This window comes from Lepus europaeus, chromosome 1 (genome assembly GCF_033115175.1).
Source record: "Lepus europaeus isolate LE1 chromosome 1, mLepTim1.pri, whole genome shotgun sequence".
NCBI lineage: Eukaryota > Metazoa > Chordata > Mammalia > Lagomorpha > Leporidae > Lepus > Lepus europaeus.
Genome location: NC_084827.1, coordinates 27,755,518 through 27,782,521, shown reverse-complemented (window position 1 = coordinate 27,782,521; position 27,004 = coordinate 27,755,518). Strand labels below are relative to the sequence as shown.

Here is a 27,004-nt window from a genome sequence, read left to right as displayed (position 1 = left end):
ATCCTCCCACTTCAATTACATCAACACCTATGCTTTTCAGTTAGCTATAAAGAACTGAAATCTGATTTGGCTTCCTTCAGGTATCTCCCACAGGTCTTGACAGTGTCAATGCATGTTTCCCAAATTGCCATTTATTATTCCTATTTTTCCTTCCTATTAGGTTAAATTATATGAAATGATAAGTATTTGGCTATTTTGACCTACAAAAATTGTGATTTCACATGGTTCAACCTAATAGTTGGAACTAAGGTACAGAGACAAGAATTATTTTTCCTAAATCATGTCACATAACTCGTACCATCAACACACATCTGAATACAGGCCCAGATTCATGCTCTTGTAGAATTTACATCAGCCTATGCAAATTTTTCCCTTTTTGTCTATTTATTTAATTCATTCACCTTGCGCAATTCCTCTCTCCTTCCATTGACTGCTATTACAATGGTTTCATGTACATTTTAAAAATATTCTTGTAAAATGTGTTTTCATTTTGTGTTTTTAATTCATGTAAACTACTCCATTGGAGACTTTCTTTTCTCTAACATTTTTTATATTCAGCACTACCTAACTTTAGGAAGGAACCATCATGATGTTATTTTTACATCTTTTGTTATTTTATTGCTGATTTGCAGAATTTCATGGAGTGTATTTCATTGGCGTTCACCTGCCAATTCCTCCAGTAACCGACATACTGATTGTTCCAACTCTTTGCAGAATCAAACAATTCTTCAAATGTAAAAATCCTTGTGTGTGACCCTTTATGAACCTGCATACAATTTTCTGGAGAATATTTAGCCAGCAGTGTAATTATTGGGTCATGTAAGTTCATATGATAGAATTAAATAATGCCAGGTTGCCTTTTAGAATGTCTGTGTCAGTCTCTATCTCTGTTGTAGGGCCTCCACATCTCAAAACATGGCCAACATTTGATCTTTTCTTGCTTCCTATTTTATCAGTCTAACATGTGTGAAATGCTATCTCATTCTTTCAAATAGCTCAATTTGTCATCTGTCAACTTTATCATTTCCCTTATTGATAAAAACATCTTCAATTGATTAATCAAATTATGAATTAATCAAATTAATTTTTCTTCAGGGTTTTTGCGTTGAGGATTTGGTTTCAGAAATCTTTCCTATATTTAGATTGAAAAGATACGCTTCTTCATTGTCTACTGTTCTACTTGGCGCACCTGTGTGCATTATCTGGGTAGTACCAATTATGTCCTAATACCTACCAGGGAAATTCCCCTTTTCTGTTATTAATTTTCATGATTAGGTTGAATGTATTATATACAGTTACTCCCTTTGTAAACGTTTGAAAGTATTGTATTGTTCAGGATTTCCCAGAGAATTAGGACAAACAGAAAACATGTAAATATATGAGAAGATTTATTATAGGAATTTATTTATTCATTCATGGAGACCAAAAAGCCCCATGGTATTCTCTCTGTAAGTCAGAAGATCAGGGAAGCTGGGGGAGGGGGGGTGCATTGAATCTGAGTCCAAAGGCCAATGGATGTGTAACTTCCAGTCGAAGGCCAAGACCTCAGAATCTGGAGCTTGGATTTCCAAGGGTGGGAGGAGGTGTTCATCCCAATTCCAGAAGAAGGACTGAGAAGCTATTAAGACTTACTTCTGCCGTTTTATCTTATCTTTGTTTATTTTTTTTAAACCCATTTTATTTATTTGAAGGGCGGAGTTACAGGAGAGGGAGAAAGAGAGAAGGAAGAGAGACAGAGATAGAATCTTCCACCCACTGGTTCATGCTCCAAATAGCTGCAATGCCCAGGACTGTACCAGGCTGAAGTCAGGAGCTTAGAATTCCATCCGGGTCTACCACATGGGAAGCAGGGGCCCAAGCACTTGGGCTGTCTTGTGTTGCTTCCTCGGGTGCATTAGCAGGGAGCTGGATGGGAAACAGAGGAGCTTGGACTCTAACCGCTGTTCATACGGGATACTGGCATTACAGTACCCTATTGGTTTGTTTCTTTTCTTATTTGAGTGTTTTAAATTTGTGCCTAAGCTTTTTAATCATTAATTCTGGGAAATTTGTTTTTATTATTTCTTGAAATATTCTTGTTCCTTGTTTTTCTTTGGTTTCTTCCTCTGTTGTCCATATTTTTTTTTTTTTTTTTTTTTTTTTTTTTTTTTTTTTTTTTTGACAGGCAGAGTGGACAGTGAGAGAGAGAGACAGAGAGAAAGGTCTTCCTTTTGCCGTTGGTTCACCCTCCAATGGCCGCCGCGGTAGCGCGCTGCGGCCAGCGCACCGCGCTGTTCCGATGGCAGGAGCCAGGTGCTTCTCCTGGTCTCCCATGGGGTGCAGGACCCAAGAACTTGGGCCATCCTCCACTGCACTCCCTGGCCACAGCAGAGAGCTGGCCTGGAAGAGGGGCAACCGGGACAGGATCGGTGCCCCGACCGGGACTAGAACCCGGTGTGCCGGCGCCGCAAGGCGGAGGATTAGCCTGTTGAGCCACGGCGCCGGCCTGTTGTCCATATTTTAATCTTTCCATTTCTATTTCCTTACCATTTGGCTTTTCTTATAAATTTTCTCTTTGGTTTCTGGAAATATTCTTTGTTCTGGTCAGTTCTTTGATGTTGTCTTTTAAATTGTGAAGTCCTTACAGTGTATCTTTCCTGCTAGCCATCTTGTCTTCTGTGTTTCAGTCACTTAGTTAAGGCTGATGTCCCCTTAAGAAGAACTACACACATTTTAATTTACATCTGATTTCTGAATATACTTCTTGGCTCTTTTAAATGACTTATTTTTTCATATTTCATTCTACTACTCTCTTCCATTACCTCCTTCAATGTGTTAATCACAATTATTTTAAATTTTTAGTCACTTTGTGGCCTTTTTTTTTTTTTTTTTTTTGACAGGCAGAGTGGACAGTGAGAGAGAGAAAGACAGAGAGAAAGGTCTTCCTTTTTCCGTTGGTTCACCCCCCAAGTGGCCTCTGTGGCACGCCACGGCTGGTGCATAGCACTGATCCGAAGCCAGGAGCCAGGTGCTTCCTCCTGGTCTCCCTTGCAGGTGCAGGGCCCAAGGACTTGGGCCATCCTCCACTGCACTCCCGAGCCACAGCAGAGAGCTGGACTGGAAGAGGAGCAACCGGGACAGAATCCGGCACCCCGACTGGGTCTAGAACCCAGGGTGCTGGCGCCGCAGGTGGAGGATTAGCCACGGCGCCGGCCACTTTGTGGCCTTTCTTTTGAAATAGATGTACTTTACATTTGTCTTTGAGCTTAAGTTCTCTTGCAGGTATTATTTCATTCAGCCAGGGCAGCATCTGAGTAAAGCCAATCCTTGCAGGTGAATCCAGGACAGGGAGAGAATGAGCTCCAGGCAATGCAGAACCACTTTCTGCCACTTCCTTTGCTGCCACTGTGCCAGGTTGCTTCTCTGGTCAGAATTTCACCCCCTTAAATGCTTAGGAAGAAAAGCTAGTACTTCCTTCCATTGCAATCCATCAAGCATGGGATTTGAAAGTTAAGAGGGCAGAGATGTGGATGCCAAAAGCAACTGGTAACCCCACACTCCTGATCAACTTCTTGCATGAGCCGGTCATTATCCCCAAGAAAATTCAGCAACTGGACCTCCGGAACTGGGCACAATATCCTTCCAAGGGAGGAGCAGGCAGCTGTGGCCTAGAGAGCTCAGTGCCAGGAGGGAAGTTAAACACTGCTCCCCCCTCACACCTCACGTCCCCTCTCCATGTTCTGGTCATCCCTGTCCACAGCCACCCCGTTTCACCAGTGCACAGTGGCTTTCAGAATCCTGTCACTCAAGTTTTTGTAATCAAATTCATGCTTCCATCTCATTTCACCTGCGCCAGTTCACCATCCTGACAGGACACTGCAGCGAGTAACTTTTTAAAAGTATTTTTCTGTTTGTTTATTTAAGTACCATTCTCCTCTAGGCCAGTAGAAATGACCAATGGAAATGATGAGTTGTTGTTGGTGATAGTTTTATTTCCGGAAGGTAAATCATAAAAAAACACAACTCTGTGATTTGATTTTGTTTAGATTTTTTTTTCTGCTTTACTCACTATTTTGTAAGAATTCTTCCTTCTTTGTTGTGTCTGTGGGGCAGTTATGAGCTATGGTTGCAGCATAGGAAAACATGAAGCTCTTGTCATTTCTATCCTCTCCTTGAGATGTATTTTTCTAGATCTTGCCTGATTGTTCTGGACAAAGCTGTTCCCCGCTCTCAGAGACTGGAGCAGCTTCCTGGCTTAATGTGCTAGGAAGCAATCATTTCCTTACAAGGTCAGATTTATGCTAGATAATACAGCCTGCAGAAAACAAGGGGCTGTTTATTTACACTTCAGCTGAAATTCTTTGGATTTCATTTAAAACAAATAGATCATATGCATCTGTTAAATCACTTAACCACCCCCCAAAATACAGCTTCCTCCCGTTATTTTTAGATGTGAAAAAATGCACAGAAACTTCTCAAACCTAATGTGGAGTGCAAGTCCAAAACCCACTGTAAAGACCAACTATGTTATTACACCAGTATTTTATCATACATTATGCTTAAATTCTATCAAATATAATGCCTGTGTGTGTGTGTGTATGTGAGTGCATGCAGGCACACGTGTGTGTGTGTGTATGTGAGTGCATGCCTATGTGTGTATATACAATCCTGAATTCAAAGGCTAAATTACTTAGTTAAATCCATAGTGATTTATGCACTGTGCAGTGAGGCAAACCCACTAAACTGGTTATCAGCGGCCATTTATAGAACATTCTGGCAGCTAAAGGAGGTATGAAAGTAATAACAGATACAACCAAGAGCTCATTTATTTCCAATTAGGTTGCTGCTGAGATATTTTGTTGCTGAGCTTTGGAGAGAGGTGTAGAATATCACAAAATGCAAATTTGATAAATAATGAAAAATAGAAGCTTTGTAAACTAAGTTTTTTTTTAAGAAGTTCCTGTCTATGGAATGAAAATGTAAGCATTTAAGTGTTAGATATTTCTCAAGGATGTTCAAACTTAGAAGAAAGGGCAATACAAAAAAGGGGAATAAAACTTTTATCAAATGTAATCTTTATTTATTATACGGTTTAATTTTGAAACAACCACATTTGGTGGGTCAGTAAATCCAGTTTTAAGCAATATTGTATTCAAAACATCTTCCACTAAAAAACCTCTCAATTTAATTGTAAAACATTCCAGTTACACTTATGAATTCAGGAGCTGAACTTTTCTACAACCACTTCAACTACAACTTTTGGTCAGATGTGCCCTGGGCTGTCTTTATACACAGCTCATATAGATTAACTACAAGAAATGTCATAAATTTAAATTTGGTTCTTAGAGTAAAAAGTCACAAGTCACCCCTTCATCCATCATAAATCACAAAGTCAGAAGTTACTCAACAGAGAGGAAACTAATACTTGTAACATTTTTATGAGATCTGAAGATTCTTTATACCTGTAACCATAGCTGCCTGTCTTTATAAAAATGTATTGCTGAAGTGATTTGTGACTTCGGGCAGGAAATTTTGTCAAAATCCTTATTTTATCCATTTGAGACATAACTTAAATTGATTCATTGTTCTATCAACCATCACATATTTGAAGATGCTGTGCTTGTTGATACTATTTGATATTAGATATAAAGTTCTATGGAGATGGTTCTTTGCATATTTTCTGCTCTCCATAAATGACTATTGGGTTGAATTGAATCAAAGGTCATTTTAAAAATTCAGTGTGAAGAAATTGCTTGAGCATACTTAATTCCTAACTGCTCAAAGACAGCCACTCTACTTTGCAAGGATGGATAAGTGGTATAGATAAATGATAGGTAAATGACAATTTGCTGTCTAATAAATGTAATAGATGGGTGTTATACTCTGAATTTCTGGATGAGGCCACTCTGATGGAAAGGCAGAAGCCTGGAACTTCATGGCCTTTTCTCAAGTGAGTGTCTGTGAGAATCATCTTCAATAGAAACTATAGGTGAAGCAGGCTCCTGCCCACTGTGTCTGTAAATCCCCAGCTCTCCATCAGCAATGCCCTGGCCTTTTGGGGGCCATTCTTCCAGCCCCAGAGCCTGCAGCTCTGTCTACATCACTGTAATCAACAAGTGTGTACAGAGGAGAGAGCACAATACTGGCAAAGGGGGAAGCATTTTTATTAGCAAAAGGCCCTTTTCAGAGATGCACCTCGCTCTTACTCAGCTTGGAGACACGACACAGTCACAGGGATGAAGTTAGCCTCATTTGTCGCCCATATTTATGCAGGGCCTCTGATAATGTCAGGCAAGATAGCTCAGATGGTCCCAGGGTAAACATGAGTGATGTCTTTAGAAGCAGGTATAATCACCGGATGGGCTGTCAGCCTTACCAAGTGTTCTCCCGATCTTCATTTTCTGTCTAAAACTGCAGGCTCTGGAACAGACCTTGTAAAAGACTTTTTTCCCTCAGCATCTGGCTCTTGGTAGGCCCAGGAGATTTATGTCATCTCTGAAATAATATGAATAAAGGGCTGCTCCTGAGAGTTTGTTAAAAGAGTTGATCTATTGCTTAAGCTACTCTTGCTCGAATTAAATTTAAAAAATGCATGGAGGTGTTCATCTGGAAGTTTGATTTTATAAACTATCGATAGCCAGCATATAATTAAGTGGACTTGTGAGTGATGCTCAAAATAATAATTTAAATAATAACTGCAAAATACCATTTACCTAATCAGCCCATGTGGGTGCTAAGTATTGAATCACATATAGTTTGCTCTAGAAAAGGAGTGATTGCTTTGCAAGTGCACATGAGTTTACAGTGCATCAACCTAGCATAATTTTATTTTGCCTTGATGGTGTTGCTGATGGTTTTCTCTCTATTTAAAAAAGACTCACTCATTCATTTCTTTCATTCACCCATTCTCAATTTTGTTATATAAAAAGGTAAATTAATTCATCTTTAAGACTGGATTTGGGTCATTGTCCCAAACAGAAATAAAATCATATATTAATCATGGTCATGTCCATTTGGTCTAAAAGATCATGTGAGAAGTCCACGACCCTCAGCTTCAAAGGCAAACTGTGAGACTGTATCTCCAGAGCTTCACTGAGTACCTGGCACACAGCACCCACTCAGCACCTGTCTGTCAAGCAGTGCTTGTTAGTCATCATCTTATTCATTAAAGGCACTTCGTTACTAGTCATTTATTAACTATCATTTTGGGACAAGCAGGTTGTGCAACAGAAGACAGAATTATGAATTTACATATGCTACCTTTCTTAAGTCAAACATATTATCTCTTGAACTAATGTCATGAACTGATAGCTCTATCAAATAATGAACTGATAAATATATTCTACATTGATACAGATAGATATCTATTTATATTTAATGTATTGTAATAACAACATAAAGGTGAAATCTCACCCCGATGAGTTCATTGTTAATTATTTCCTTCAATGCTAGAAAATCAATGGAAAGCATCTATAATATTTACAAGAAAAATAGAGGTGAGCTTACATTCAGGGATTTCTGTGTGGAATCGGGGGGATCAGTTTGAAAGGCAGAAGGGTCGGCGTTATGCTAGAGCAACTTAAACTGCCACTTGGGACGTGCACCTCCCACCTGCGTCACTATAAGCATACATGGGATTGGGTCCTGCCCCTGTTTCTCCTCCGGCTTTTGATCCTGTTCATGCTCCTGGGAAGCAGCAGGTGAAGACCCAAGTACCGAAATTCCTGCCGCCTATGTGGGAGACCTAGGTGGATTTCCTCTCTGCTGGCTTCAGACTGGGCCAGTCGGGGCTACTACAGCATTTGAGGGAGTGAACCAGTGGATGGATCTCTCTGTTTCTCCCTCTTTCACTCTACCTTTCAAATAATAAGATGAAGAATAAGAATAAGAAAAGAATAAGAATAAGGATAAGGATAAGAAAAAGAAATAAACACCAAAAACTGGAAAGGGGATTCTTCTGCGGTATTTTGAATGTTAGCAGGTGTATACATTTATCCCAGTGAATTCTGTTTGGTCTAAAACTATCATGTAAGCCCATGTTCCTCAGTTTCAAAGGCAAACCATGTGTTGGTGCCCAAGAGCCTTCTTCTTTCCAGTTCAGTCTGCTTCTGCTTGGAGTCTGCTCTGGGAAGTGTGTGTCGGGCTGAGGGAGGGACCCAGATCATTGGAAAGTCCAAGTGTTGTTTCTCCAAACTGGAGCCTGGGCGTACGCTGCCTGTGGACTTCTTCGTTAATGGAAGCAGGCTTTTCCTTGCTTTGCCATTACCAGCACAGGAATGTGGCTGTGATTTCTGTTATCCCTCACTGATTGCAAGCTCCTACCATCACCGAGTATTTGGAATACAAGCAGCACAGGGATAGGGGACTTGTGTAAGCAGTGTTTCAAAGCACTTCTGGCATACATTAGAAAAACACCAGCCTACTGTTTGAGTTTCTCCTCGTGTCTTTAATAACTGAGTCAGCTAAAACATAAAGATATTCAAGACTGAGCGGCCATAATCCCTTTCTTCACTACCCTCCTCACCATAATGCACCCACAAATTAAGCCAAAATCGTCTGTAATCTTCCTGGATTTTTTCCAGTTCTGTGCAGGCACCTACAGAGTTGATGAGCTTAATTTTATAAATCTTGATCCCTGGACTTTGACAAGAAGCTCACCTGAGGTTTCCATTGCTATGGTAATGTTAAATATCTTCTGATGACAGGAAAATGTATTGGGAGGGAAAAAAAATCAGGTGAAGTCAGCAAAGAATCAAGAGAATCGAAATGAGGGGGGGAACGTTGCTTGCCTAAATATATGTGCTGCCCTTGGAAGAAGTGATGTTTGTGCTGGATGCGAAGAAGACCCGAACGTTTTAGTGTCTGACTCAGGGCCTGGGCCCTGCAGACACAGAGGGAGAGGAATGGTTTGGAGTGCAGACTCCACTCACCAAATGGCTGGAATTATAAATGAGAATAATCCCTTTGCAAAGTGGTAGGTGAATGCAAAGCAGTAACAATGAAAACACGGCTATAAAAGTCTCCAGAAATTAATTACATTCACACTTAAGTGCATTGCAAAATATGTATCCAGTGGTGGAAGACATTTCGGTGTTTTACTTTTGGTATAGAAACAAAATAATTTTTCCACCAGTATATTTTGAAGCTTACCATATGTTTGTCATTTTAAAAATTCCTATTAAAATTACCCTTTATTCTTTGATATCTGTCTCAAAGGCTGTGACAAACTCTAAAAATAAAATATTCCCGAATGTGCCAACTAGGTAAAACTGATTTGTCTGCTAAAAGACAGACTTTTCTCCCTTCAGGAGAAAGTCTGACTTGCATTTGTCTTATGTGATTTATGGATTGTAAGTTTACAAAAAAATACAGCCTCTTCCTCCCATATATTAAAATGTGATTTCAAATTCGAAAGAAACAGCAATCTTTTGTCACCAAGGAAACCGACCTAGCTAACTGATGAAGCAAAAAAATTACTATATTGCCCCCAAGTGGTAATGTTTGGTATTACACCAATAGCCTGAGCTGTCCAACCCGGAAAGAAAAAAGGCAAAACAAAAAGCTTAAACAGCAAAGCTTTGACCTTCTTCTTTAACTGTACTATACATATTCATCTTGATAAGTTATTTGATAACTCCCACTTATAGTAGGGAAGCTATTTTGCTAAGTAGAGTTTATAAATGATGATAATTCCTTGGTGTGATTTAATTAGCTGAGGCCACAAAATTATTTGGAGTGATCTCAGCAGTTGTCAGACATTGACAATAAATATTGTTTTTCCATTTAGGAAGGTTTTGCAATTTATAGGTTTCGTGATGGCCATAAATTTAGGCTGGCATTTTAGAGTCAGCATCTAAGACTGCATTCCTTACATCATGTGTCTTTTGTGTGACTTTTATTTGATTTCAATCTGCACCTCAAACCCACTTCCAACCCAAATTCCTTTGTGTATATGACCTAATGCTGTGGAGGAAAGGAAAGATGGTCCCTTATGGCTCTTGAGCACTGCCAAGCAACAGACATGGAGTGAGGAATCTGCATGTGTGCGCGCACGCGCACACACACACACAATTCTATGTTCTGCACCTACTGCAACGCAATGACAGATTGCACTGCTCTTGTTAGCAATAGCTTACTTCCTCATTGACTGATACAGAGCACTGCTATGCCCATCACTCTATCCTCTTGGTCTCAGCTTGTCCTCTCACTTCCTCCCCTCAGCCCATGTAACCAGTTCCTACAAGTTCCATGAGGCACATCTTTAAAATCTGGAGCTAGGGACTTCGAACAAGAGAGGAAAGTCCAGATGTCCCTGCCTTTATGAAGCCACGTCCAGTGCCACCTGCAGTGTGGTCAACTTCCCCATGCCTGCTGCCCAGCCTTACGGAGTCCAATACTGCTCTCTTCCATTCCATGTATTTTTTAAAAGCACAGATCCAAAGTGATGCTTTGGTTGAAATTCTAGTAGGACAACTTCTACTAGAAAATCTTCCTAAATTTATTTGAAAGTGTGAGAATTTTCCCATGTTCTTGATTACCCAGCTCATGTACATGAAAATCTGTATTCCAGTCACAGAGAGTGGAATCATTACCCTAAATTCAGAAGTCACAGAAGAAAAACATTATACTAAGGAAATTTATTTCATTTTCTTGCTTTCAAGGAGTTACTTTTAAAGTAAAAAGAAATGTAATTTTAAAATAAGAATGGGACAATGATGACACTCTTTCAGGTTGAGTAGAAATCAAATATCTGATTGCTTTTTTACTGGAAAGGAGAGATTCATAAATCAGTAGCATCAGAGCTATTGTACTGCATGTACAAGATAGAAAAGAAAAATCCCAAGGCCTGGCCTCTAGGGACCTGGGAATGGGTGTGAAGTAGGAAAGTGTTTGTACCAATGGTGCAACATTGGGTTGTCTTTTAACCTCCCTGCTTCATTTTCCCTTTCTGTAAAATAGCTGTCTCCTGGGTTAAAGGAGTTTTGCATTCATTGTGCAAATGTTTACTGGGTCCCTACCTCAGATATGCAAGGCTTTGTGTTAAGCTCCTGCTATGGTTTGAATCTGTCCTGCAAAAGCTCCTGGTTGGACCCTTAATCCCCAGATTCATATGTTAATGAGATTTGGAGGCCTTTGGAAGGTAATTAGGATTAAATGAGGCCATGAAGGCATCAATGACTTTGTAAGAAGAGGAAGACAGACCTGAGCTGGCGCACTTGCCCTGGCTCTGCCATGCTGTGGCGCAGCAGAGGTCCTCCCTTCCTGGAGGCTGAGAAGATGCCCTCACCATGTGCTTGGACTTCCCAGCCTCCAGAGAGCCATGAGCCAAATACAAATGCACTTCTCTTCTTTATATCCTTACCTAGTCTGTGGTATTCAGTGTTAGCAACGGAACACAGACTGAGAGAGCTTCATGGTAAGAAGTAAGACAAAATCCCTGCCTTTGTGGGCCTCATTCTTTTTTATGTTTATTTATTTTACTTAAAAGACAAAGAAACAGAGAGAGAGAGAGAGAGAATCTTCCATCCATTGGTTCACTCCCCAAATATCTGCAACAGCCAGGGCTGGGCCAGGCGAAGCCAGGAGCCTAGAACTTCAGCTGAGTTTCCTACGGAGATGGCGAGGCCCCAAGTTCTGGAGGCATCATCTGCTGCCTTCTAGGGTGCATTGGCAGGAAGCTGGATGGGAAGTGCAAGAACTGGACTGGAACTAACACTGCAGTACAGATTCAGGTGTCTCAAGCAGTGGCTTAACCCCTTTCACCCCAATGCCCACCCTTGGAGCTTGTTCTTACCTGGAATGATAGAAACAAATAAATGATGAATTATACGTATGTCAACAAATACAGATGATTACCTCTTCTGAATCTAGCTCATGACACAAACAGGATGCACAAAAGTAACTGAATTGCTCACTTTATGGGCTGAAGGGAGAGCTCCTCAAGTGACAATCGAGCTGAATCATAATCTGATACACTTTTTCAAACCTACTCTGCTGCAGTGTAGGGAATGGATTGAAGACAATTGTGAATAGGGGAAGAGAAACCTACTACAAGGCTGTTAGTGAGACCAGAGGAGAATTGGACAGCCGGTGAGATGATGGGGTAAAGAAGGAGGGGTATAGATAGGTTTTGGAGGTAGAAACAAGAACAGGTGTTGGCATGAGAGAGAGGATAGACAAAGATGGCTCCAAGGTGACTGTTTAGCCATTTTATGGACAGTGGTGCCATTTACTGAGATAGATCAGATCGGGGTCTCGATCTGACGTCGAGAGAAGGAGTGAGAAAGAGCAATGGGAATTGAGCACTTGGAGAGCCAGGGAGGTGCCTGATGCCACCTATTAAGGTTGAGTCTCTCCTTAGGCTCGATGGCCTGAATGAGGGCCCCACACAGAAAAATTGTCCCCTGGGAGCTTGACGTTTTGTTTGCCATGTTCTTTCCCTCCCCAGTCCTGCACTCCACCCATGTATCCATATCACTTCTAAACCAGGAGAAGAATGACTGCAGTTGTTTGCCCATCCTTGTGTGACCAGGGCATCCCCACATGCCCATGTCCAAGGACCCCTGGTACAGGCAGAGGGGCCTTGGCCCAGCCATCAGAGAAGTTCCAGGGTAATTTTGAATAGATGGCGCCTCAAACCACAAATCTGATTCCTTGGAAGTCAGTGGGTTGTGATCATCTATGATCTATTGAGAAGAAGATGCTTAGGAAAATGCCCACCCTCAAATGGGTTAAATATATATAAGGACTGAGGTAGAAGCCAGAGTGAAGTTGCATGGCAGAGAACTCCAACAGAAGCAGCAAGCATTGGACTGTTTTATAAACATTGAAAACCAAAAAAAGGAGGGAGAACCCGTGGGGTTTCTAGATCACCTTCTCCATATGAGAGGTTCAAAAAGAGAAGACAAAATTATCTTAAAAATAAATTTAATCAGTTAGCTTTTGCATAGCAAGCCATCCTCAAACCTAGTGACTTGGAACAAACATTTGTTATTTCTTGTATTTCTGTTGGCTGGGAAGGCTCTGCTGGTCATTCAGGTGGGGCTGAATGGTTTCATCTGACTTCAGTCACATCCCTAGTTGTTGGCTGGGTGTTGGCTAGGGCTATGGGGATGATCTGGCCACTACCTAGGCAGGCCAGTGTTTCTCACACAGTGGTAGTGTCAGCATGCCCAAGGATGGAGAGAGAGCAAGCCCAAGTTCTTCTCTAGCCTTTGAGTTATGGGTTGAATGCTTATCCTTTAAAAGATACTTGTTCATGTCCTAACCCCCCAGAACCTGTAAATTTGGACAGAAGGTTTTGACAAATGGAGTTGAGAATCTCAACATGAGATCATCCTGGTTTATCATGGTGAGAACTAACACCAAGGATGAGGAAGTCAGAGGGAGATTTGACACACACAGAAGAGGAGACAGACAGATGAGAAGGTCATGTTAAGATGGAGACAGAGGTTAGAATGCTACACCACAAAGCTATGAAATGCCATCAGCCACCAGGAGCTGAAAGAGGCAAGGACTGGATCGTCCCCAGGAGCCTTAAGAGAAAACATAAGCCTCTTAATGACACCTTGATTTTAGATTTTCAACCTCAAGAGCTTGCAGTAATTTGTTACAGCAGTCCCAGGAAGCAAAAGCAGTTTGCATCACATTTGCTAATCCCATTGATCACAAGAGCATCACATGCATAAGCCAAGATTCAAGCAGTGATGAAATAGGCTCCCCCCCCCCCCCCCCCCCCCGTAGATGGCAGGAGCTGCAAAAATTACACTGCACAGGGTCAGGATACTGAGCTGGTGTGGAAAATTTGGGGCTTTTTTTTTTTTTTTTTTCAGACTGACACTCTATTGAAACGAAAGATTTTCACATCAGGGCAGATTATCAGCAGCTTGGCCAGGATGGAATGTAAATATGAGAAGAGGGAAGTGCCTAAATTATGGGCAATGAGAAAAGGTGGGAAGGTTATCTTGTCTGGTAGCCTCTCTGCTAGAGTAGAATGGGCTCTCTAAAGGTTCATTATATGGGTGGGGAATCTTTTTTCTGCCAAGGACCATTTGGATATTTATAACATCCTTTGTGAGCCATATGAAATTATCAACTTCAAAATTTACCTGCTGTAGATTTATTGAATCTTGAGCCCCACCTGTGGTTGCCTTGGCAGGGCCAGGCCAAATGATCTCGAGGATCTCAAGTCTTATATGGCCTCTGGGCCAGATGTTCCCCACCGATGTTCCCCACCTCAATAGTGTAAAAACAATAAGATTTCACAGTAAATTATTAGGGAATTATATCTTCTTGCATGTTTAAGACTTTGTTTGATTATGGGACCAAAATCAGTTCAAGTAAAAGCAGTATTGAATATTAATCATTCTTAATTCATTCAACTTAATTGTATTGCAAAATGTTTAATAGACACCAGGTATGCCCTGGGCAATGTGAAGGTGTCAACAGAGAAGTACTGGTTGATTTTCAAAGATCTCTCCAATGGGGGAGAAACACCTGTTTAGAAGTAACTCTAATACTGCAGAATGCAGCAATGCCTCACAGTTGCTGGGACAGGAGAGAACTATTCAGTCTGGGAAAAGTGAGGGAGTTCCACAGAATGGATGGTGTTTGAGCTGAGCTTGGAAGAATGAGTCTTCGGAAATGGGGAAAAAAATGTGTACATTTGTTTTGTAAAAACCTCATGGAGCACACATGTGGGATCATAGGTATGAACTCAGAAGCATGAGCTGTGTTATTTGGCTAGAGTTTGTATGTCTGTGGGAGAAGGGGACTCCTAGGATGTCCTGAAGTGGAGGAATAGGGAAAGGAAGAGAAAAAAGCACAGGCTTTGTGGAGTGGGTGAAACAAGGTAAGACATGTTAGAATTGAGCCCGATGGGACCATGGCTATAAATTGTAAACTGACGGTCATTTTATTCCTCTGGTGTATTCTCCTGTATGGCCTCATTGGGAACTTTTAAGAGCCCCGAGGAGATACCTATTCCATGGATTAGGAAATGAGCCTTCATGGTTTAGTAGGAATGACAGACCCAATAAATGTCAGCTGAAATTAGGACTCAGACCTCCGGGGAGCAAAATCTACTTCAGTTGTCACTTGACAACTTGTTGTACTCAACAACGCTCTGCCCTCCCTCCATACAGCATGCTGACTACTGAACAGAGAGCCCAGTGCTGGGGCAAGCAGGCAAGGTGCAACTTTGTTCCCTATACTATTGAGTAGCGTGCTAACGCATGCACTAATGAACTATAAGCCCCCAAACAAATGGACTTGCTTCTACAAAAGCAAAGCTGAGTATTTATAAAAGCATCAATACAGGAAACTTGCTTTGAAACATCCCCATTGTTTGGGGGAAATTGTAAAGCTTAGAAAGAGTCTGCCCTGAGATTTTTTTTGCAAGTTCCTCCTCTAATTGCATTTCAACCATTGCTTTGTGGGTGAGATTTCTGTAAATTAGATTACTTGCACTTCCAGTTAGTTCACCTATATGCAAATAAAGGGTTTTGGCTGTACATCAGAAGATTGATAAAGGAATTTTGAAAATTTATTTATTTTTAAAAATTTTATTTTTTATTTGAAAGGCAGAGTTACAAAAGTAGAGGGAGAGAGAGAGAGAGAGAGAGAGAGAGAGAGAGATCCTCCATCCCTGGTTTATTCCCCAAATGTATGTCAGTCTGCAGCCAGGAGACAGGAGCTTCTTCCAGGTCTCCTACACAGGAGCAGGGGCTCAAGCACTTGGGCCATCTTCTACTGCTTTCCCAGGCCATAACAGAGAGCTGGATCAGAAGTGGAGCCGCTGGGATTCAAACTAACCTCCATGTGGGATGCCAGCAAAACCAACCAAGGGAAATTTTTTTTTTTCTAATTTAAAAACACTTACGAATTGCATGTATCAGTTTTTGAGTTCTCATAAAACTAATGCAGTTTGTAACAAAAAGGCTCAAAGTTCTACTGTTTATGATGCTACCTGCCTCTGTGGTTATTAAGGACTTCTCCCTATATGAGCAGGGAAATGCCTTGATTGGAAATTGGCTTTATAAAGATGGCTCAGCAGCAAAGTAAAAGAAAGTGATTGGAAGTAGGGAAAGTCAGTGCTTAGCATGAGTAAAAAAACATTGACTTGTGCTAGATAGTGTCATGTTTGACTAGATACTAAGCATGAGCTTTTAAATTATGCATACTAATTAAGTGTCCATTTAAAATACCCCATGTAAAAAGATGGATTTTGTTTGATGTGGGACAAGTATAAGGTAACTGATATGAGGGAGGTGTAAAAAAATAGCTGGGAGTGATAATAAATCCACTACGGATTCAATGGATTTTACCACCACAGCCACACATAAGTAAGGACAAGTTGTCCTATTGTTTTCTGTAGTATACAAACAGACTCTATTTTGTATAGCAAAAATGTTTTCTTTTCTCTTGTGATTAATGATGATGCTTAATTAGACTTAAAATAGATACCCTGCATAAAATATCCAGAATATAAATTGAAAATATTTTCCCTCTCTCTTACTGATTTAAAAGGAGGATATGAATTACGTGTGTTTCTGTTGAATACATCCCTGTTTGCACATTTTCTTGGTGCTGCCTGTTAGAAACGCTCCTCTTACCTGTCACAAAGATTACCAGTTTTCAGTGTTATTTTCTCATCATGACAATTAATAAAAGATGAAGTTTTCAAATAGGCTGTCAGCTCTTATTTTACTGGAAATGTAAGGGAACTTTGTGTTTTAACTTCAGTGGGAATAGTTGTGAACGATGGCATTCATATAAAGGAGAGGCACAGACGTACACGTAGAGACTTCCATGATAAAGTCTTTACAACTTCAGCTTTGGCTCTTTACTGTTCAGTCTTCTGCTGCTTTATATCCCACCGAGAAAGTCCAGCAGGGCTAATAAAGAAAATCTTCGAGGCCTCTGAGAAGGCTGAATATAAGGCAATCAAAGTTCTTCCATTCAAAGCAAATAATTAAATTTTTATTCTGTTCGCAGCCCTTTGTATTTCTGCACTGTGCTTCTGATCAATTCTGTCATACACTTGTGGGAGAATTTGAAATTTTCAATGATGAAACTGCTTAAATCTCACCGAATCTACATTCTGAACTTCCAAGTCTAATGTATGCTTTAAAGCTTCGGATTGTTAAGAACTACACATGAATAAAAAATGCCTGTCCTTGGAAGCGTAAAACATATTTAAATATTAAAGTTTTTGATCTAATACCAAGAAATGAGTAAAATGTATCCAAACTTAGGTTAGGCCAGTTCAGTTTTTCCGTGGTTACCCTTAAGCAGGACAATTTTCGATGAACTATAACAAATTATCTGAATATTTATATTTTTTAATCATTTGATTGAACACAATTTTTTTTTCTTAATCCAGGCAATTTGAATTAAGTTACAAAAAAGTTCGTAGTTTTTCCAAAATGTAATTAGGCTACATAAATACTCAAGTGGTTGAATTGATATTTTAGATGTGTGGTTATAAAGGCATGTGCCTGAGAGTTTCAAACACATTTTCCAGAAAGTAAAAACATAGATTCATTTAAAAATTTAAAAACATGATTCATTCGACTGTGTTTCAGGATCCATCTGTATTCCTGGATCTTGTACAATCAAAGGCATGGGCAGCAGTACCGACTTCAGCCCTCACATTCGTGACCTCCTGGCCCTGCAACCATAGGCACAAACCTGCCTTCTCAGCTCCCAGTTTCTGTATCTGTAGAGTGGGGATAATGAGTAATCATCTTCATAGCATCACTGTGAACACAAACAAGAGGGTCCATGCTAAATGTACTGTCTGTCACGTAGTGTCAGCTTAGCTAAGAGTGGTGATTATTAAATACAACAGAGGATGACATTCAAACACCACACCATATACCAAAAATGAAAAATTCCATCACTACTTAGGGTGTAATTTAGTAATTTTACCCTTTCTCATATCCTTTTTCCTCTATTTTTAAATACCTGATTTTCTTCCTGAATCAGATCCCTTTAAAACATGAAGGCAACTCCTTCAAGAGTCCAGAATGCTCACTTACACGTTGTCTTCTGCCACACCGAGGGCTATGATCCCCCAGTGTGGTGTCATGTGCCCTTGGAGCACCCATGGGGACCCTGCAGGGGGTTCACAGGGGCACAGCTGCTTTCAAGAGACTCAATGCCCACCCAGAACATGACCTTTTGTGTTATTTCCAAAAGATTTCTCAAAGACGCCTCTGAAGCAAGTTCTCCTCTCCCATCCCTCAGACAAACACCCTGGGCTCTTCAAAAGAAAGACCTAGCATTCATTTGCCCCTGATGATAATTGCTCTAGGGATAAAAAGATGCATGTAGACAGGTAAGTTTACATACATTATGGTGTCCATTAGACAAATTGAAGGTTACAAATCCTTCACAACTGAGGTCATCTTCAGTTCGTTTTTAACACAATTAAACATTTCGTGATAAATCATTGTGATGTTTTTTCATCTATCTTGGAAGGAGTTCAAAGAATTAAGCCGTGTTGCTCTAAATAAATTCTACATATCTATGTATTAATGTGGACACATTTTATCTGTGCTTATGTTAAGAATAATATTAATACTGTTGCTGGGTCTGTTTCATTCTAGCAAGAAATTAATATTTTTTCAGTGGATATATGGACTAGTTGAATAAAAAGAAATCATATTCATTTGAGAGGTGTATTAACGTAATTTTACTTTTTCATTTTAGAAATTATTTAATAAACTGTATAATTTTATTATCTTTGACAAATGGTGATGACCAAAGTTGTGTCATAACTCTTTAGAACATTTTCTTACTGAAACTTAGAGACATGTAGTCACTAAAACTTTGAAAAATTTATGAACACATTTTTCTTATTGAGAATTATAGGGCAATCAAAAAAGGTTTCATATATAAAATGCATTATATTGGAATGAAATTCTGAGATACTTGGATGACTTCAGATGCATTTTAAGAGTTCTGCAAGAAACTGGGAGATATATTGGTTAGGTCAAGTCTGACAGTGCTCTGTGGAGTCTGAATGAGGCAGTGTAATATCCATCCCAAATAGCAGGCTTACATTCCAGCTGCATTCAATATGGGTAGATTTCAATAGCCCCATTTCTTCCTTTAATTTGACCAAAGAAAACAGAATCTTAGATTTTGTATATTTAATTGAATGCCCTCGGCTCTACTGATAAATAAACTTGAGTCTGAGCTCTTATTAGTTATGTGAGGGGGGTAGTCTTGAAAAAGTACTTGGAAAACACATATTTTGAAAAACTTATGCATGGATTTCATTTTTTTTGCACAAAAATAAACTTTAATTCTGTTTTCCATGAACATTTTGAAGTCCTCTCCCACCCCACCATGTATTTCTTTAAATACTGACTGTAACCTGAAGCTGTCATCTTCTAGACTTGTGTTCATCATTAACTTGCCCTCCTTTCTGGATCATTCATGCTAGCATTCAAGCTTATTCTATGTTATTTCATATCCTACACAAAGGGATAGTAAGTTCAAGGATATAAGAATGATTAAGGACAAAACAGAGCCTAGGAGGAGATGGAATGGGGATAGAGAAATTTTCCACTATGTGCAGGAACTGAGAAACAGAGCAAGGGGAGGATCGTTCTGTTGTTGTTCTGCTTTGTTTTGCACATTTTCTATTAAAGAAATGATCCTTTGGAATTGATGATCCAAAGTTAGCCCATGGTTAAACTGCTATTATAGTTAGAGGCAGTGCAACTGTGAAAACTGCAACATGACTTTTTAAAAAATTTGAATTGGGCAGGTGTTTGGTGTAGTGGTTATGCTGCTGCTTGGTCTGAGAAGCTGCATGGTATGATTCTAATTCTTTTGAATTTGCTGAGACTTGTTTTATGGCCTAGTATGTGGTCAATCCTAGAGAAGGTTCCACGTACTGCTGAGAAGAATGTAAATGCTTTATGTGTAGGATGAAGAGTTCTGTAGATATCTGTTAGATCCATTTGGGCTATAGTGTCATTTAAATCTACTGTCTCCTTGTTGATCTTCTGTCCTGTCGATCTGTCTATTTCTGTGAGTGGAGTATTGAAGTCCCCCAGTACTATTGTATTGGGGTCTAAGTCTCACTTTAAGTCACTTAACAAATCTTTTAAACAAACTGGTGCCCTGTAATTAGGGCATATACATTGATAATCGTTATATCTTCCTGCTGAATTGATCCCTTAATCATTATATAGTGCCCCTTTGTCTCTCTTAACAATTTTTGTGTTAAAGTTTATGTTGTCCGATATTAAGATGGCTATGCCCCTCTTTTTTCATTTCTGTTGGCATGGTATATCTTTTTCCTGCCTTTCACTTTTAGTCTGTATGCATCTTCATTGGAAAGATGTGTTTCTTGTAAGCAGCAAATAGATGGGTTTTGTTCCTTAACCCAATCAGCCAATCAGTGTCTTTTAACTGGAAAGTTCAGGCCATTAACGTTCAATGTGACTATTGATAAGTGGTAACTTTGCCCTGCCATTTGCCAAAGATATTTTCTAATATATGCTTTGAATTCCCTGTGATCTTTTGCTGTGGGGTTCCCTTCGTTTACCTTCTTTCATATTGATGGCCGTGTTTCTGTGTTTCTGTGTGTAACACATCTTTAAGCATCTTTTGCAGGGCTGGACGAGTGGCAACAAATTCTTTCAATTTCTGTTTGCTGTGAAAGGTCTTTATTTCACCTTCATTCACAAATGAGAGCTTTGCAGGATATAGTATTTTGGGCTGGCAGTTTTTCTCTCTTAGTACCTGGGCTATGTCTCGCCATTCCCTTCTAGCTTGTAGGGTTTCTGAAGAGAAGTCAGCTGTGAATCTAATTGGAGATCCTCTGAGAGTAATCTGATGTTTCTCTCTTGCACATTTTAGGACCTTTTCTTTATGTTTCACTGTGGTGAGTTTAATTACAACGTGTCGTGATGAGGATCTCTTTTGGTCATGTTTATTAGGGGTTCTATGAGTTTCCTGTACTAGGATGTCTCTGTCCTTCTCCAAACCTGGGAAATTTTCTGCTAGTATCTCACTAAAAATGCCTTCTAATCCTTTCTCCCTCTCCATGCCTTCAGAAACTCCTAGAACCCGAATGTTGGTTTTTTTAATAGTATCCTGTGGATTCCTGACAATATTTTTTAGATTTCTAATTTCCTCTTCTTTTCTTTGGTTTGACTGTATACTTTCCTGTGCTCTGTCTTCTAAGTCCAATATTCTCTCTTCTGCTTCACCCATTCTGTTTTTAAGGCTCTCTAATGTGTTTGTCATTTGATCTATTGAATTCTTCATTTCATTATGATTTCTCATCACTATCTCAGTTTCTTGTTCTACTAGTTGTTTCATTTCATTTTGATTCCTCCTTAATATTTCATTTTCGTGTGAGAGATTTTCTATCCTGCCCATTAAGGATTTCTGTAGTTCAAGAATTTGTTTTTGAGAACTTCTTAGTGTTCTTATCAATTTTTTGAGATCTGCTTCTTGCATTTCTTCTATCTCATCATCTTCGTAATCTTGAATTGTGGTGTCTTTTTTCATTTGGGGGCGTCATAGTGTCTTCCTTGTTCTTGTTACCTCGGTTTTTGCTTTTGTTGTTTGGTATATTGGAGATATTCTTTGGTTTCTTCACTGTGGTGTTTTTTCTTGTTATACTATGACTCTAGATTAAGTGGACTGTCTGCTTTTGATGGAGCCTTAGAGGCTTGAGATGGGTTCCTCAGTGTTGAAGGTGTGCCAAAGGTGACACTCCCAGGTTAGGCATGGTAAATCTCTCTTTCTTTCTTTCTTTCTTTTCTTTCTTTCTTTTTTTTTTGATTCAGAAGGGAAGAGTAATTCCACACAGCTGAACGGAATTGGCGGTGGTTAGCAGGCAAATGATATACCCACAGGAGCCAGAGATCGGAAGCTCTTTCCCAAGGACCACACAGGGAATCTCTGCTGCTCTCAGTGTGGGCTCCAATTTTCCTGCAGTCTCCCACTGGGTTGCCAAGGTTACCAAATTGTAGCATCTCTGGAGAGTACTCACGTGAATTCCATGAGTGAATTCCATGAGTTCTCTCCCCCACCGTCTCTTTTTTCACAGTCTCAGTTCTTTAGTAACACACATTCACTATGTCCCAATCTCCTGTTATTTTACCCCCCACCCCCAGAGTCAGGTTTTTCTGCTAGGCTGAGGGCCTGTGCAGACCTGAGGTCCCCTGCTTAGGACGTATGTCCAAAATGGCGCCTGCTCTTTGTCTTGCTTGCCTTTGAGAGGTGGGTGGAGAGAAACTCGTGTCCGTATCGGCCACTTTTTTTCTCTCTCTCTCTCTCTCTCTCTCTTCTAGTTAGCCTGGTGAACTTTTCCCTACGGGGTTTCAAGCCTCGTTCGCTCTAGTCTCCTCTTTCCGCTTGCCCACTGGTGTCTCAGACTATTGAGGTTCGGCTCTCCTCGCGTTCCAGCGCTGGTGTGTTGAGTCTGCCACTGGTGTCCCGAACTGTGGGCTCCCACGCTCTCCACGCAGATCCACTGTGAATCACTAGTTCTGGAAGAGTTTCCTCTGCTGTTTCTTCTCCTACTCTTCCTTGAACCTGCAGTATCTCCACTTTTATTAAACTGTCTCTCCCCAGACTATCAGTGTGCTCCCTTCCTATTCCGCCATCTTCTGCTCTCCGCCCTGGTTATGCTGCTGCTTGGGACACTCACATTCTATTCCAAGCTCCTCTTCTGACTCCAGCTTCCTGCTAACGTGCACCTGGAAGGCAGCAGGTGACAGCTCAAGTGGTAGAGTCCCTGCCACCCATGTGAGAGACCTAGATTGGCTTCCCAGCTCCTAGCTTTAGCCTGGACCCGCCCTCGCTGTTGTAGGCATTTGGGGAGTGAGCCAGTGGCTGTGAGATCTCTCTATCTCTCTCTCTTTCTCTCTCTCTGTCTGTCTCTCTGTCCTTGTGCTTTTCAAATAAACAAAATAGATAAATAAAATTATTTTTAAAATTCTAATTGTGGCAATATAAACATAACATAAAGCATGACATCTTAACTATTTTAAATGGATATCCTAGTAGTGTTAAGTATATTCAAAATGCTGCACAATGAATCTCCAGAACTTTTTGCACAGCTGAAATTGTATATTCATTAAAGAACCACTTGTCATTTGCCCTCTAGCCCCTGACAATCTTCTTTCTGTTTCTATGCATCTGATTACTCCAGATATCTCATGTAAGTGGAATCATCCAGTATCTTTTGTGACTAAGTTATTTTACTTAGCCTAGTGTCTCCTATGTTCATCCATGGTGTAACATATATCAGACTATCCATCCTTTTTAATGCTGAATAATATTCATTGCACATGCAGGCCCCAGTTTGTTTATCTCTTGGTCCTTGATGTACACTTGGGTTGCTCCATCTTTTGGTTATTCTGAATTTGCTACTATGAACGTGAGTGTGCAGATATCTCTCTTTGAGCCCCAGCTTTGCATTCTTTCAGCTGTCTACCCAGAAGTGGAATTGTTGGATCTTATGGTGATTCTATTTTCAATTTTTTGAGGAATCATCAAACTGTTTTCTAAGGAGCTGCACCATTTTACATTTCCACCAGCAGAGGGTTCTACTTTCTTTATATCCTTGCCAATACATGTTGTTTTCTGTTCTTTTTTTTTTCCTTTAAATTGTATGATAGCTATCCTAATCAGAATGAAGTAATATCTCACTGGTTTTAATTTGCATTTCCCTAACACTTAGTGTTACTTATAGGACTATTAGTGCACAATTATTTTTAAGTACCAATATTGAAGATGAAAATTTCCCTTTTACACAATAACATTGAGAGAAATCCTGGTAAACTTTAGTAAGGTGCAATGCTATTACACACTACCCAAAGTTAAAAATATTGAAATATAAAGGTTCTGCTACAGTTTCCCACTTAGTAAAAAACATTACTTTACACACACACACACAAACACACTAATATTGATGAACATTTATTCCTTTGCCATAATTCTTAGATTAATTGTAAGCTTCTATTTTTCAAGGGTTTTATTATAAGTCACCAGAAAAAAAATACTTCTCTTCTCTCTCCCTGGAGATGGAAGTGAGAGATAAACAGGCTGTTGGTTCTAATGAGGAAAACTGTGTTACCCAGAAGCTGCAGGAAGCTGGTTCTCTTGTCATCAAGCTCCTAGTGGTTTCTGTTGTGTCATAGTTAGGATTAGTTATTCAACTGTATTTACTGAATTTAATTCTGCTCTATGCACTGGAAATCCAAAGATAAAATGGGACAGTTCTTGACCTGGAAACTCTTACAATTGAGTAGTGAGAGCAAACAAGAAAACCAGCAAGTTAACCCAGGACAAATAACCTGTACTGACACTGGGAGTAATTTGCTCAAGGTCTTATAGGAAGATAGAAATAAGGAAAGAGAACCCAGAATGCGGCATGGGAGGACTTGTGAAACTCGAGGCAGGGAATGAGGTGAATAATAGAACATTGGGGGTATTTTCAGAGATCAAAGACATAATTCAAGTTGTCTATACTTTTATATATATCTTCAGTTCTCCTTCCAGTTTTAATTGATAATTTTGGGCTACCTATTTGTATCTTAATAAACTGGTTGAATGGATCAATGTAAAAATATAAATACCTTACTACTTACTATTTCTTGAATTTTACACCACTACAAAAAATGGTGATGCCTTCATTGCCTGGTTTGCATCTGTAATCTTATAAGGTAGTGCTTTATATGTACTAAGATTTTATTTCATTTTCACACTGAAGAGAGAAAATTTATAGTTCCTAAAATAGTTTCATGTTATGTTAACAATTTAAAATGTTCCTTACTCATTTTTATCTTGTCAGCAATGATTTTCTTCATAACTTACATTCTTTTTATGTATTTAAGTAATATATTTTAAAAAGATTCTTTGTTAGTTATTCTCACCAGTATGCATTTTATTATGGGGATTTGGGTTCAACAACCCCTTTAACTGAACTCTGGGCATGGCCATGGAGTTGTCTTGTTTTATTCTTGTTTTTTGCTTTGGTTTAACGTTTTATTTTATTAGGTCAATTTAGGTTCCCTGAACTTGTCTTGTCTTAGTTGATAAAAAAATAAAGGCAGTGAACATGACCGAATAGTGTTGTGCTAGGTGGGGACTTCAAGTTCATTGTCTCATTTAATCCCAATAATCCTCCTTAAGGGAGGCATTGTTAGTGGTGCCACAAGTTCTCTTGTTGAAGCTGGGATCTTCAGTCCACAGAGTGTACTGTGTAACCACTGGGACATGCAGTGTGTTCTGAGTTTCATTAAAAGTTGTCCTGAATGGCATGCCATATTCAATGCTCACTGTTAGCATCAAAAATTAAGAAATAATCATTTCTACATTAGGAGAATAAATACAACCCAAGACATTAAATCACTAAGTGTTCTTCCCCTGGAAGATATCATCTAACAAGCAATCCTACATGTCTTATGTACTACACAGACCTTTCCCAACTTCAAGTATTGTTAGCCTCAACCTCTGTAATATTCAGGTAACACTAAAATAGGAAAACAGGGTCATATCACAAGTAACCTTTTCTACATAATATGGTGAACTAAGTGAAATATGATGTTTATTTTCCTTATAAGAAGCATGTTATCCTATTTTGACTCAGGGGCATATTAACATTTTTAGTGTTGGCATTAATTTGTTTTCTTCTCATTATATAATTATTCCATTCATTTTCCTTAGTAAAATGGAAAAACATCCACACTGCTGGATGCTCTGAGTGTGTTTTTGGGGTCTTCCTATGTCATCGCATTAGATTTTTGTTTTCCAGCTGGTAAACGTTGATGAATTCAGTATTTGTTTGTCTTGGGAATTTTGCCTGTGCGTGTTAAGGATACATTTACTATTTTCCTCAGGTGATCTGTGCCAATATTTGTCCTTCATGATCGCAGCAACAAAAGTTTTTCTCTTTGAAATCTTACACAGCTCAGATAGACTTAGTCTGTTCTTCCAAAAACATTAATAGAATACCTGATGCATGTTTCTTCAACAAATATTTTTTGTTCTTCATCTTTGAAAGAATGAAGTCAATGAATCAATGTGAGATCTCTTTTATCCTTCTTTGAATGTTGACTTGAACTTTGGTGCTAAGCCTCTTCAAGAGGTACTTTGGTTTTGTGATTGTTTAAATATATAAGCAAATAAAAATAGTTATTTGTGAAGCTAACTATAATGATCCTAAGAAGCAAAGATGAATCTTAGCTTACTCTTTCCTTTGTTATATTGCCCATGTTCTCTACCCACAAGATGTCTTTAAAATGTTAGCAGGACACTGGTTCTCAGATTCTTCTCTGGTTGGGTAGAGCTTCTGCAGAAAAAAGGGTTGAAAAAGCACCATTGACACAGTCATTTTTGTTACGATATTTGCTGAAAAGTGGTAATAAAAAGTGAGATTTGAATTTCATCCTTCATAATGGTTTCCAACACATTTTCTACTAATTTGGCTTCCCAACTCTCTTTCGGTGTTCATCCCAATGTAAAGAGGTGAGTGGCTAGTGCAAGCTCACTACTTTAGTGGGGTCACAAATTAAAGTGGGGAACCTTGATCATAGCCTTGTTATGTAAGTTCCAGTGCACTTTCCAAGACGAGATACTATGAAATGAGGAAAACAAGCCAGAGAAAGCACCTCTTAAGTAATTTAAGTTATAAGATATATAAGCCTTAGCTTATCAAGCATTTCTATTTTTTTTAATGTATCCAGGAGAGATAAACTAAAGGAATCCTTCTAACTGATTATCTCAGAAAGGCTAGAAAGACAAACTGAGCCTGTTGTTTCAACATCTACATCTTTTATTTTGTTCACAGCTGCAAACATTTTTTGAGACATTCCTGAGGGCCAGTTCCCCTCTGCAGGCTTTTGATAACATGAAGGAAGTAATTACCAAACTGTTGCTGGCAGCTGAAGTGTTCAGTGAAGCATCTACTCTGGGACCAAAGACCTTCAATAGGTAAACACATTTTAAATTATAAAAGAAGAAAAACCGATGTGCTAGAAATTGT

At 39.5% G+C, this 27,004-nt stretch overlaps 1 protein-coding gene across 2 annotated transcripts in view; it reads left to right on the top strand.

Annotated features, from left to right (window-relative positions):
* The window catches only part of CPED1 (cadherin like and PC-esterase domain containing 1), a 328,108-nt gene that overhangs the window by 121,339 nt on the left and 179,765 nt on the right, over positions 1–27,004 (top strand). For both annotated transcript variants that reach the window (XM_062206775.1, XM_062206743.1), the window contains exon 7: positions 26,810–26,952. In XM_062206775.1, coding sequence (XP_062062759.1) covers positions 26,810–26,952 — 143 coding nt within the window. The remainder of the gene's footprint in view (positions 1–26,809; positions 26,953–27,004) is intronic.